Source organism: Triticum dicoccoides, chromosome 4B (assembly GCF_002162155.2).
Source record: "Triticum dicoccoides isolate Atlit2015 ecotype Zavitan chromosome 4B, WEW_v2.0, whole genome shotgun sequence".
Classification (NCBI taxonomy): domain Eukaryota; kingdom Viridiplantae; phylum Streptophyta; class Magnoliopsida; order Poales; family Poaceae; genus Triticum; species Triticum dicoccoides.
The window spans coordinates 537069117-537080633 of NC_041387.1; the positions used below are offsets into that span (position 1 = coordinate 537069117).

The 11517-nt window shown below is 45.8% G+C and overlaps 3 protein-coding genes across 3 annotated transcripts; 1 reads left to right on the top strand and 2 right to left on the bottom strand.

Annotated features, from left to right (window-relative positions):
* Window positions 1-307: 307 nt before the first annotated feature.
* On the bottom strand, window positions 308-2906 carry LOC119291329. Its single transcript, XM_037570074.1, has 5 exons — window positions 2578-2906; window positions 1308-1452; window positions 1147-1217; window positions 854-1057; window positions 308-721 (listed from the first exon to the last, which is right to left on the bottom strand). The coding sequence occupies exons 1-5, from the start codon at window positions 2818-2820 to the stop codon at window positions 632-634; spliced, it is 753 nt and encodes a 250-aa protein (XP_037425971.1). The 5' UTR covers window positions 2821-2906; the 3' UTR covers window positions 308-631.
* Window positions 2907-2990: 84 nt separating this feature from the next.
* Window positions 2991-6761, top strand: LOC119291328 (peptidyl-prolyl cis-trans isomerase CYP65-like). Its single transcript, XM_037570073.1, has 11 exons — window positions 2991-3274; window positions 3626-3688; window positions 3777-3880; window positions 4012-4103; window positions 4295-4384; window positions 4477-4552; window positions 4677-5038; window positions 5137-5393; window positions 5514-5802; window positions 6179-6286; window positions 6378-6761. The coding sequence occupies exons 1-11, from the start codon at window positions 3147-3149 to the stop codon at window positions 6579-6581; spliced, it is 1773 nt and encodes a 590-aa protein (XP_037425970.1). The 5' UTR covers window positions 2991-3146; the 3' UTR covers window positions 6582-6761.
* Window positions 6762-7250: 489 nt separating this feature from the next.
* Window positions 7251-9404, bottom strand: LOC119291330. The gene is made up of 4 exons (XM_037570075.1): window positions 9104-9404; window positions 8235-8460; window positions 7916-8000; window positions 7251-7822 (listed from the first exon to the last, which is right to left on the bottom strand). Exons 1-4 carry the CDS (start codon window positions 9352-9354, stop codon window positions 7506-7508), a joined length of 879 nt encoding a protein of 292 aa, XP_037425972.1. The 5' UTR covers window positions 9355-9404; the 3' UTR covers window positions 7251-7505.
* Between the last annotated feature and the right edge of the window lie 2113 nt (window positions 9405-11517).

The window sequence follows — 11517 nt, forward strand, 5'->3', positions numbered from 1 at the left end:
TTTTTGACATCTCGTGAGTTCCGTCAAGTTTGCCGTTTGCTATTTTTTTTTTAATTTAGGGGCACGCCCGCGATTTGTCGATTTCATTTCCATTGCTGAAGAACGAAACCGATAAACAGAGTCATAATGTTAGGGAATCAACACCCTCCAGGTGCTCTATAGCACCCAAAAGAAGTTTGTCGTTTGCTTTGACATGTTTACTCTTTTTCAGGTGCTTTGACTCGTTTTCTCCTCTATGAACCTGCCACATGTCATGTCAACCACATGGACAACCGATGAGACATGTTTGACCATCGCAACCGAGTCATCAAATAAATACTAGTTCCCTCCACACACAAAATGCAATTGTGGCTTAGATTTCAGCCCCAGTTGCGAGGCAGAGACTGGCTCAAGTATATCCAATCCTGGAACATAACATAATTTTGCTACAAAAATTCCATGAGATGGTACTGATAAGCTACGTTCTCTAGATTAGAACAAAATCGTCAGTCCAACATTCTATCTTTTCATCCAATTCAATCCTCTTGTCGACCATCATCGCCAAATGGATAAATGGCAAAATAGAAGTTATCAAAGCAATTGTGGGCTTGTGGCATCCGGAAAAGGGTGCCCCCATAGATGGCCTAAAAGATTAGCATATGCGGCCCAGCTGAAATGATCCACCATCACTGCCATTGCTCTTGAGCTTTTTTTCCTGCCATTGCTCCCAAGATTTTTCTTTCTGCAGAGACAATATGAACATAATGCATGCTGGCATCATATATCTGTCAATACAAAATGTTGGTCGATGTTGTACAACAACAAACCACCAAACTAGCCATTGAAGAGTGATTTAAAGTATGCACTTATTTACCTTCATTTTACTAGCAATGGAAGGAAGCCATTTCTCTCCCCTGACCTTCTTCAGCTGGTTCACCCTTTCTTCCTCCCTCTTGGCTTTGGTCTTTGCTGCAGTTTCTCTAGCTTCCATTCTAGCCAATGATATTTGGGATGCTTCTTTCGCGGAAACAAGTACGTCGTTACCATCAACAACAACAGACTGAAGCATATGTCTGAACTGAAATCAGGGTCGCAGTACAATCAGTAAAACATACGACCATAAGCTCACATGCATATGTATGATTATTGTGAAAATAGATATCAAACCTTCTTTGATTTCTCGTCGACCTCTGGCCCAGGAAGAATCTTTGGTCTCTTGAGTTGCACATGGTATTTATCTAGAAATAAACATTAGTATGAATATGTATTATCATCATGAAAGGATTTATCCACCAAGATTATTAAAGATAATCACATTCACGACATACCTACGGCATCCATTCTGATGCCAGGAGGTGCCTTTTTAAATAACTTTATCCCTCCCCCTGTTTCCTCGGGGTCAGCCAAGTTCAAGCAAGGATTCCTCACTATTTCGAGATTTTTCTCTAACATATCGTCCAACATATTTCTTACCTGAAACAAATCAAATGAAGTTTGTAAGATCATAATGCATAACATAGTATGACTTCCTAATGCCTAACCAAAAGAAAGAATGATATAAACAGAAGAACAACTGAATGAAGGGCAGAGAAAAAAAAAACTTAAACAGGAAAATTTTGTTTAAGTGAAATGGTTATACTATAGTTGTAAACTGGCAGGTCTGAATGGTGAATACAGGGCAACATTGTGCCAGCTTTTTCTAGTTGCTCATCAGGCTTGCCAGGTGAAGTGATGAACTACTACATTCTGAAAGAATCATGCAAGTAATCAGTACAGAATTCTGTAGATGTAGAATGTAAATCACATGGTGTATTTGCAAACTACTGCATATTAAAAGGATCATGCAAGTGATGAACTTACTTTGTGGCTGGGACAGGTACCAACAGAAACTAATACGATGATCTGGAGGTCCACCGGAAATTATTTAACATATGGAACGGGGCATCTACCAAAAGGTGAAAGCAATAAAGGGGAATTGGATCGATTGCAATGCAAGATGGGGCATTATTTCCTAGTGGCAAAGCAAGTTCGTTTTTACTGGGTACTGACAAAGTTGATTTTTACTGGGTAGCGGCATAGTAAGTTGTGGCATTTTATCAAAACAGCCAGCTAGAAAACCTCCAAAATGGCAGTGGTGCAGTACACATCCTATATGGAGGGGAACATGATTGATTATATCCAAAATTTCAGTCTATGGGGTGAAACATGATGGGTTTTCTCAATTTACCAACCGTAGCTACTCTGCAAGAGTGTAGCTACGTATGTGCATCCGCTGGTAACACTGATATATCTCACTCGAACATACAGTTCAACTGAAGCAAATGCAGCTGCTATTGCTAACTTACTATGTTAACCCAGAGTAATCCGAGTGAACCAGCTAATTCTAGTTCGTCCACGGACCACTGGACGAATGAAGTACGTATGCATCAAGCTTTGAAGACAGTACGTCCTAACAGCACTGAATTAGAACAACAAAACCACAGACCATGCACCAATGAGCTGCAGCACAGAATTAGGAGCAGAAGAAACCAAGCTTTGCGCCTGATATTATGCAGCTAGCAAGCATAAAGCAAGGGGCGAAAGTGGGGAGCAAGATACCTTGATCTGGTACAGCTTGAGCCCAGGCGTTTGCGCCTTCCCCTCATCCTGCGGCGGCTGCTCCAGCCCGTTGCTGTCCTCCTCGACGCCGCCGCCGCCAGAGGTGGCCTTCGCCGCGCCGTTGGACGACGGGTAGCCGAAGCCCCCTACAGCGACGGAGTCGATGGCCGCCCTCCACGAGGCGTCTCCGTCATCGTCGCTGCTGCTGCTCGCCGTCGGGCTGCCGCCGCCACCGCCGCCCATCCTGCTGCTCGAATCGACTCAGCTCGCTCGGCCGGTGGTGCGCACTTTCGCTCTGCTTCTGGGCCACTTCTGTTCTGGGTTGGGCTGGGCCGGGCCTAACCTGTTTCGCACCGACCCCCCGCGGCTCGAGCCGTGTTTGTTCTATTCTATCACGGGCTGAGCCGCTGACGAATAGGCCAGCCGCCTACTATTCCCTTCTCTTTCCCCGACCCCAACACTTGCGGTCGTCAAATCTCGCCGTCCCACCTCGCCGCCGGCGAAACCCGACCGCCCGGCAGGGCAACCGCACCACCGGCCGGAGGCCCGCGCTTGTAGGATAGTCGGAGATGGGGAAGAAGCAGCATAGCAAGGACCGGATGTTCATAACTGCCACGGAGTGGGCGACAGAGTGGGGCGGCGCCAAGAACAGGGAGGCCATCGCGCCATTCCAGCGCCTCCCCTTCTACTGCTGCGCGTAATTACCTACTCTCTCTCCCTGCTTCCCATGTTCCCTCACCAGCCTTGCTGGAAGATTTGCCTGCTTACCTCTGTTCTCTTGGCAATTTAGGATTCTGATTCGAATTTCGGGAGAGCTTGAGCTTATAGGGTTTCTTCCTTAGGGCATGGACTTGTTTTTTGTGGATCTTTTAGTTGGTATATGCCACTAGTTAAGCTAGTTAGTTACCTTTGTAAGCTCCAAATGCTCAAATTCAGCTCTGGATACTGAACCTTCATACGACTCGAACTTAGCCACATTAGCAGTTGATTAGTAAGTAAAGTCAATCCCTCTTCTTCAGCCACTGATTGTCATTTCGTTGGATATTAGGCTCACGTTCTTGCCATTTGAGGATCCGGTGTGTACGGCAGATGGAAGCGTCTTCGATTTGATGTAAGTGCGTAGGAGTTGCTTCTTGGATAACTTAGTGGTAGGAGAGCTGAGAAGGTAGGGATTCTTATTTTTTTGCTTCTGAATGTAGGAGCATAATCCCATATATTAAAAAATTCGGGAAGCATCCGGTAACTGGAGCAGCACTGAAGCAGGAGGATCTTATTCCTCTCACTTTCCACAAGAACACAGACGGTGAGTTAAATCTATGGCATGAAAAAGTTGATGTAGCCTGAACCAAATAGAACTGCTTGAACAGTAGTAAATTCCTTTGATGTGGTTGATCTTCCGGTGTCATTATGTTAATATTTACTCTTTTCGTGCAGGAGAGTTTCAGTGTCCTGTTTTAAATAAAGTTTTTACAGAATTCACGCATATAGTTGCTGTAAAGACTACCAGGAACGTCTTCTGTTATGAGGTGGGCTTTAGACTTTGGTTAGCTTATACTCCCTCTGACCCAAAATAAGTGACTCAACTTTATATTAGCTTTATACTAAAGTTAGTACAAAATTGAGTCACTTATTTTGGGACGAAAGGAGTATAATAGTGTTTTTCAGGTGGTCAATTTGGTATGCTCGTAGCTGATTGATTATTGCTTTGTGTTCATAGGCAATCCAGGAGCTTAACATTAAGCCAAAGAATTGGAAAGAGTTGCTAACCGATGAGCCCTTCGCACGAAAGGACTTGATAACAATTCAGGTAGCTGTCTGGAAGGACGATATATATTATTCATTGTCTTATTGACAATTAATACCCTAGCCTAATGCTGTTTGCCTTCTGAACTTCTGCAGAATCCAAATGCGCTTGATACCAAGGTCCTAGGGCAATTTGATCATGTTAGACAAGGCCTCAAACTTGATGATGAAGGTTCAATTATGCATCCTCTTTCCCTTTTACTTATTTTGTGTTGGCTGTTTTGTATCTAACATATGTAATCTTTCCTTTTGATGTAGATTTACTTATGTAGTCTGACTATCCAACTTCTGTGCAGAGTTGCAGCGGATGAAAGATGATCCAACCTACAACATAAATGTTGCCGGTGATCTTAAGCAAATGATGAAGGAACTTGGGACTGAAAAAGGAAAATTAGCTTTTCTGCATGGTGGTGGAGGACAGAAAGCTCAAAAGGAAAGAGCTGCCGCACTGGCTGTCCTTTTAGCAAAAGAAGAGAAGAGTGACTCAAAATCGAGCAAAGAACCTAAACCTCCTCAACCATTCAGTGTTGTGGATGCTGCTTCGGCTTCTGTTCATGGCAGAAGCGCAGCAGCAGCAAAATCTGGCACTGCTGAGAAAACTGCTGCTAGAATTGCTATGCACAGGGCAGGAGATCGGGATCCTATAAATGCTAAATTGGTATACTCTCATCTCATCTTTATGTCTTATATTTACATAGACCTTTTGTTACTTGTGTAGTTGGTGCTTGTCTTATGGAGTTGATTCGGTGATTTCAGGTTAAAAGTCGTTACACTACTGGAGCAGCTTCACGTTCTTTCACGTCGACTTCCTATGATCCCGTTACCAAAAATAAATTTGAGTATGTTAAAGTTGAAAGGAATCCAAAAAAGAAAGGATATGTTCAGTTGCATACCACCCATGGTGATTTGAATTTGGAGCTTCATTGTGATATTACTCCTCGGACATGTGAAAACTTCCTAACACATTGTGAAAATGGTTACTACAATGGTCTTATCTTCCATCGTAGCATCAAGTATGTTCTCCTATTCTATTAGCCGTATATAAATCGTGTCCATTCAATCATTCCCTTCTTTATACATGATTATGGCTATATATCTAAATGTTGTCTGGTTTGATCATTACCTTTTTACAGAAACTTTATGATTCAAGGAGGTGATCCAACTGGCACAGGAAGCGGAGGGGAGTCCATATGGGGTCAACCTTTCAAGGATGAACTGAATTCAAAGCTGCTACATTCAGGAAGAGGTGTTGTCAGCATGGCGAATTCTGGGCTCCATACCAATGGGTCGCAGTTTTTCATCTTATACAAGTCCGCGGCACATTTAAATTTCAAACATACAGTGTTTGGCATGGTGGTTGGTGGTCTGCACAATCTTTCAGCAATGGAAAAGGTTCCTGTTGATGATGACGACCGCCCATTGGTTAGTATGATTGTTTTAGTTTCATCTGCATTTTTTACTATATTTTTTAAATGAAAATACCGGGTGCTTTTTTGCAATAAGATTTTGTGGCCACAAAAACCTTGACCATTAACTTTGGGACAGCTGCAGTACACTTGCATTTTTTTCCACTTTGCTTTAAAAATGAAAATACCTTGTAGTTTTTCGCAAACAAGATATTGTGGCCACAATATGTTGGCCATTAAACTTTGGCACAACTGCAGTATACTCGTCTTTTAAGCACTGTATGTTCCATACCTTTTTAGGTATAATTGATGTATTGTGTTCGGCATAGTTGTTTTTTCACTGGACAAAAACATCTGAACGTGGTATTCCTGGTTTTCAACTTTGTTAACAGGAGGAAATAAAGTTACTGAAAGTTAGTGTATTTGTGAATCCTTACACGGAACCAGACGAGGAAGAAGAAAAGGCAAAGGAGGAGGAGAAGAACAAGGATGAAGATCATGTAATGCTGCTTTGCATCTTGTTCCAGTTGGATTCCAGTGCCTCTTTGCATTTACTCTGATGATTTTAACATTTTGTTTGCATTAATCCAGGATAAGGTGGGGTCATGGTATAGCAACCCAGGGACTGGTGTTTCTGCTTCAACGAGCGCTGGTGGTGGAGTTGGCAAGTATCTCAAGGCTCGGACGGCTGGCTCTGCTGATGCCACTGGAAATGCCGCCACAGCAGATGATTCAAGCAAGAAGAGAAAAGCGAGTGCTCCTAGTGTAGAATTCAAAGATTTCTCTGGATGGTAGATGACGTGAATTTCCCCTTTCTTCTCGGAAGAAACAGCCGGTTGAAACTTTGTAACATTTGAGCATGTGCGCCCATGTTATGATAGTGTATTAACTGTCCAGAATGCGGTCTCACAGCTCACAACAGATTTTTCAGAACCCGCATCTTAATCAAACACGCATGTTCAGTACTCGAGTAAATGTTTCCATTGGTCTATTTATGAACTATTACACGTAAACTTGTAAGCCTTAAGCGAGACACAACTGTCTGGAGCAAGAGCCGCATAAACATTTATGCATAATACGTATGATATTTTCTTTAGATGTGCGCATACAGATCTTGTGCTAATTGAAAGGCAAATGACTCAAGTGATGTCGATAGAAAGGCAAACTTGTGAGGCATCAACTGGACGGGGTACATACGCCTTCGCCCAGCTTAGCAGCTGGTGTGCTATATTTTCTGCGTATATGTAAACTTAACTAAGAGTAGTGTTCACCTACAAAAACCTATCAATATTGTTGTGTAGGTGTTATGCACCGACCTTTACACAGAGTAATTTAGATACTCAGACAAGAGGGCTAACCCTGGGCACTGCACAGATATGTGCATGTGGCTAAACCAGAATTTTTTGAAACATGGCTAAACCAGAACGAGATCATATAAAGTTGCAGTAACAACTAACTCCTATCACCAGTCCAAAAGAAAAGAAAACTCTATCATATATTCATATTATTCATCTTGCAGAACATGTTCACCCCAGGTGAACACACAGCCACCAGATAAACCCTTGAAAGGACTTAACGTCGACCTGTACAGTGCGTCGAATCGACCATTTGATGAACTAATAAGTAGAAAAAGAAGATCAAATCCTGTCTGGCTCAAAAAGCTGAAGCAAAACTAAACTCCGAACAACCACTCTGCCAGCTCCTTAGCTTTATTCAGAACTACGCACGCTTGAGCAAAACGACCAGAATAGACGCGATGGCTAGGAGCACGAAGTTAGACGGGCCACTTGTGAAATCCTTCTTGGTGTTGATGATCAGGGTCTTCAACCTCCCCTTGCTCTGGCCCTCATCCGACGTGGCCACCAGGTCCTGCATTATGCTCGAAAGATTCGTCACCATCTCCGACACGAACGCCTTCATCTTCTGAATGTAATCACTGAATGCGTCTCCTGGCGAGACGACACCATTGCTGCTCTGCGAGCTCTCGGCGTCGCTCTGCTCAGCTTCGTCAGTTACACTGGACGACTCGCTGAGGTCTGAGAACGGGAAGGTATATGAACCAAGTTATTGCTTATACTTGTCTAATGGTTAACTGAATTATATGTATTAAATGATGGCTGGGAGCTTACTTGTCTTGTAAAACTCCACAAGTTTCTTATTCTTCATCACAGCTTCCCAGACATTCTTATCAGAAGCAAGCGAAGCAACAACATCCTGCAGCCAAAATAGAACCCATGCTTCAGGTAAATAAACAACAATGCTGAGTTGTTTGCACTTAATGCCAACTGAACTTGCATGAATACAAAAAAAGGGCTGACATTATGCCAATACATGACACCAACTTATCTTCTGATGCTAGCAGGAAGAAATGAAAAAATCATGACTCCACAACACATCATTAGGGTGGCCTTGCCTTGACACCTTCAGTATAAGTTGGAGCTTAATTACCTGAGCTTCAGGACTCTCATGTAGCATGGTGAAGGCTTCAATAACACGTGCAGAGGATCCAGAGGCAACGGATAAACTGTCATGCTTCTCTTCATGCTTAGATGCTTCTGAATGGAGATGATCCTGAAATGTTTCCTGAGCAACCTTTGTGGGATCATCAAGGCCATCATGGGAGACATGTGTCTTGGAGATATCCAGGCGGCCACCATGGGATTCAATCTTGGCACTGGTGGCATGAACACAAGTCATCAGTTTGTTAGTAAACACAACATCTGGCACACAAGCCAAAAGGACCAAAGCGACATACTATGGAAAAGGTACAATAAGGAAACTAATCGAATACAGAATTGTATGACATGGTTGGAAGAAGAACAATACATGACTGACACGTTGAGATATTTTTAGGGTTTGGATCAGGCAATCCTTCCAGAACATGCAATGGAAATCCTAAACAAGCATTGGCTTGATTTTCCGTGAATCAAAATTCTGATGGCACGATTCCAGCAAACGAGCACTTAGGGACAGGAAAACCACAGATAAACATGAAGGGTGCCTAAATTTAAAAAAAATCTTGAATCTATCGGAAAATGCTGAACGCTCCTGATACCAATTTTGTCTTACACCGGACAAAAGACAAGAACAATCTAATGAAAAAGAAGAAAAGAACAGGGTCAACCACTATATGGGGCTTTGCCACTGCCAAACAACCAGACGTGCAATCGCACCAGTTTGCAACTAAAACTTCATGGACATGAACCATATCTATCAAACTATCACCAGTTTTGCGACATAACATCAATCAATCTGGTAAAACAAAGGAAGCAAGAAGGACAAGTGACAAGTAATTAGTAGAGTTTAGCGCTGCGCACATCTCGAAGGCGTCCCTGAGGTCGAGGGTGGCGGCCATGGCCTCCTCGTGGGAGGGCACGGGGCCGAACACCTCGCGGTCGGGGATGTACCAGTCGTCGAAGGTGGTGGCCGTGGAGGCGGGGCGGGTGTCGGCCGCGGCGACGGAGGAGGAGGAGGGCAGGGCGGAGCGGCGGGCGTTTGAGGCGGAGCGGTAGCCGCCGATGAAGGCGGCCCTGGCGGCCGCGCGGATCCCCATGCTGCCGCCTCCCATCGCCCCCGATCTCTCTCAAGCTCTGCGGGAGAATCGACTCGATCGATCAAAGCCCGGGGAGAATGGCGGCGACCGGGTATTTAATAGCCGCGGAGGGTTGGGGAAGGTCGCTTGAGGATTAGGGGGGCGCCGCGGGATCTGGGCCGTTGAGTCTGGAACGGACGGATGATCCGGTGGGGCGCGGTGCACGAGGGGGCCGTCCACGTTGAGTCCTTGCGCAACACGGGTGTAATCCTTTTGCTGATACGCGGCGGGCAGTTAGTTGCGTAGGGAATCACGCCGCTTATCTCTGCGATTAAACAGGCCAAAACCACCGGCCCAAACTGGAGCACGCAGTTTTTTTTTAACACAGTACTGGTACGACTCTCTCCGTCATACAAACTGGAGTATAATGTAAGACGTTTTATCTTTTCATGAGTACTCCTATATTGGAGCAGTAGCAAATGCGGAGAAAAGAATTCTATGAGACCAGGTCTCACGGGTTAGCAGGTGAGACCCATCCTGATGGATGATACGTGGCATTTATAAATCACAAAGCATCTACCCCATCTCCCACCTGAAATCAGGGGGGAAGAGATTAGATGATTTGTGATTTATGAATGCCACGTGTCATCCATCATGGCGGGTCTCACCTGCTTTATATGAGACCTGGTCTCATATAATTTTTTCCCCAAATGCGGTGTCGGCGTATGTGTCAGAGTATAAGAGCATATACAGCGGGCACCCCGTATCCCCTCAAATGTCCGGGCGGAGTATCGTGTCTAGTCAGTGACCGATCAAAAAGACCTGACCTAGACGGGCGCCTCAAACGGGCCTCAAACGTCTGGGCTGACCGGCACCCCCTCATATCCAGCCCAAATCTAGGGCTGAGAAGGCCGAGGCACGACCGGGCGCGTCCGCCACGCCGGACTGACGATGGGGTCCCATAGGAAAACACTCTGAAACCCGATGGTCCGAAGCTCGTCTCCTCTGTCGGACCGATGGCGCCGCGTGGCGCTGCTCAGGCGGCCCGCATAGTGCCCTAACCCAGCTATTTAAGCCGACCGCCGGCACCGAAACCCTATCCGTCCACATTTTCCCCCTCCCGTCCGCCGCCGCCACTTCCCACTCGCCGTTCGCCACCACTAGGAGTCATGCCCCCACGCCGCTAGTAAGGCGCTACCCATATCTAACGGTGGAGTGCCCGCTGCAGCTCCTTGAACATATCTAGGCAAGGCGCGAAGCCCGGATAGCCGCGGGGCTACCTCCGGACGCGATGGATCCGGAGGGGGACTAGGAGGAAGAGGGGGTGGTCGAGCAGGACGGGGAGGACGTGGAGCGGGAGGAGGACAAAGAGGATGCTCTGACGCGAAGCATCAAGCATTTCTCGATTCCTTCCAGTTGGAATCGGAGGCGAAGGCCAACCGCCGTCGTCTGCAGGAGGCGGAGGCGGAGCACGCCGCAGGCGTCGATGAGATGCTTGCGTATATGGATGAGGAGGAGGAGCCATAGCACTCCTACGCACCCATCTACCCGGCCCCGGGCACCGACGTCGTGGACATCTTCGACGACGAAGCGTAATTAGGCTAGCGTGATGTGCGTAGTACGTAGGATTTCTTTTGTATGCTTTGTATGGATCTAGTGGATGAAATATGAGATACTCATATGCATAGCACCAAGTATGAGGTGTGGCCGTCCAGTGCCCGCGGACGCGCCCTATCACGTCCGTGGGCTTTGAGAGGCCGAATTTGACAAGTTCGGTTGTAGATGCTCTAAGGGAAACATGCAAATATGCTCTCAAATAAAAACCCATAAAAGTATTACATTTCAACGCATTGATAGAAGAAGAGTTAGTACAAGCCCAAAGATGTACAACACAACACCCTCGGATTACAGCACAATGCCCCTAGTTGCTAGTCTCAGTCGCTGCCGAGAGCAGGGCGTGCAACCCCTTCGCACCCATTGCTCAGTTGGGCCTTATCGAGGATGATCGTGTTCTGATGATTCCAGATGCACTAGGCCACCGACATTATAACACAGGTGGTGCCCTTTCAGGCAGGGGTGGGACTAAGCAATAGCTTTGCTGCCACTAATCCACGAAGATCTAACAACGGCCCTCACAGGTAAGACAGATGAAGAACTCCACCCGATGAGGCGCCTATGATTTCCACTTCAACTTCCATG

Coding starts and splice junctions, on each gene's coding strand:
- LOC119291328 (XM_037570073.1), top strand. CDS start 3,147: ATGGGGAAGAAGCAGCATAGCAAGGACCGGATGTTCATAACTGCCACG. Junction 4,385..4,476: donor AGGACTTGATAACAATTCAG/GTAGCTGTCTGG, acceptor GAACTTCTGCAG/AATCCAAATGCGCTTGATAC. Junction 4,553..4,676: donor CCTCAAACTTGATGATGAAG/GTTCAATTATGC, acceptor ACTTCTGTGCAG/AGTTGCAGCGGATGAAAGAT.
- LOC119291329 (XM_037570074.1), bottom strand. CDS start 2,820: ATGGGCGGCGGTGGCGGCGGCAGCCCGACGGCGAGCAGCAGCAGCGAC. Junction 1,453..2,577: donor TCAAGCTGTACCAGATCAAG/GTATCTTGCTCC, acceptor GATTTGTTTCAG/GTAAGAAATATGTTGGACGA. Junction 722..853: donor CCATTGCTAGTAAAATGAAG/GTAAATAAGTGC, acceptor TTGTCTCTGCAG/AAAGAAAAATCTTGGGAGCA.
- LOC119291330 (XM_037570075.1), bottom strand. CDS start 9,354: ATGGGAGGCGGCAGCATGGGGATCCGCGCGGCCGCCAGGGCCGCCTTC. Junction 8,001..8,234: donor ATGAGAGTCCTGAAGCTCAG/GTAATTAAGCTC, acceptor TTTTGGCTGCAG/GATGTTGTTGCTTCGCTTGC. Junction 7,823..7,915: donor TGTGGAGTTTTACAAGACAA/GTAAGCTCCCAG, acceptor TCCCGTTCTCAG/ACCTCAGCGAGTCGTCCAGT.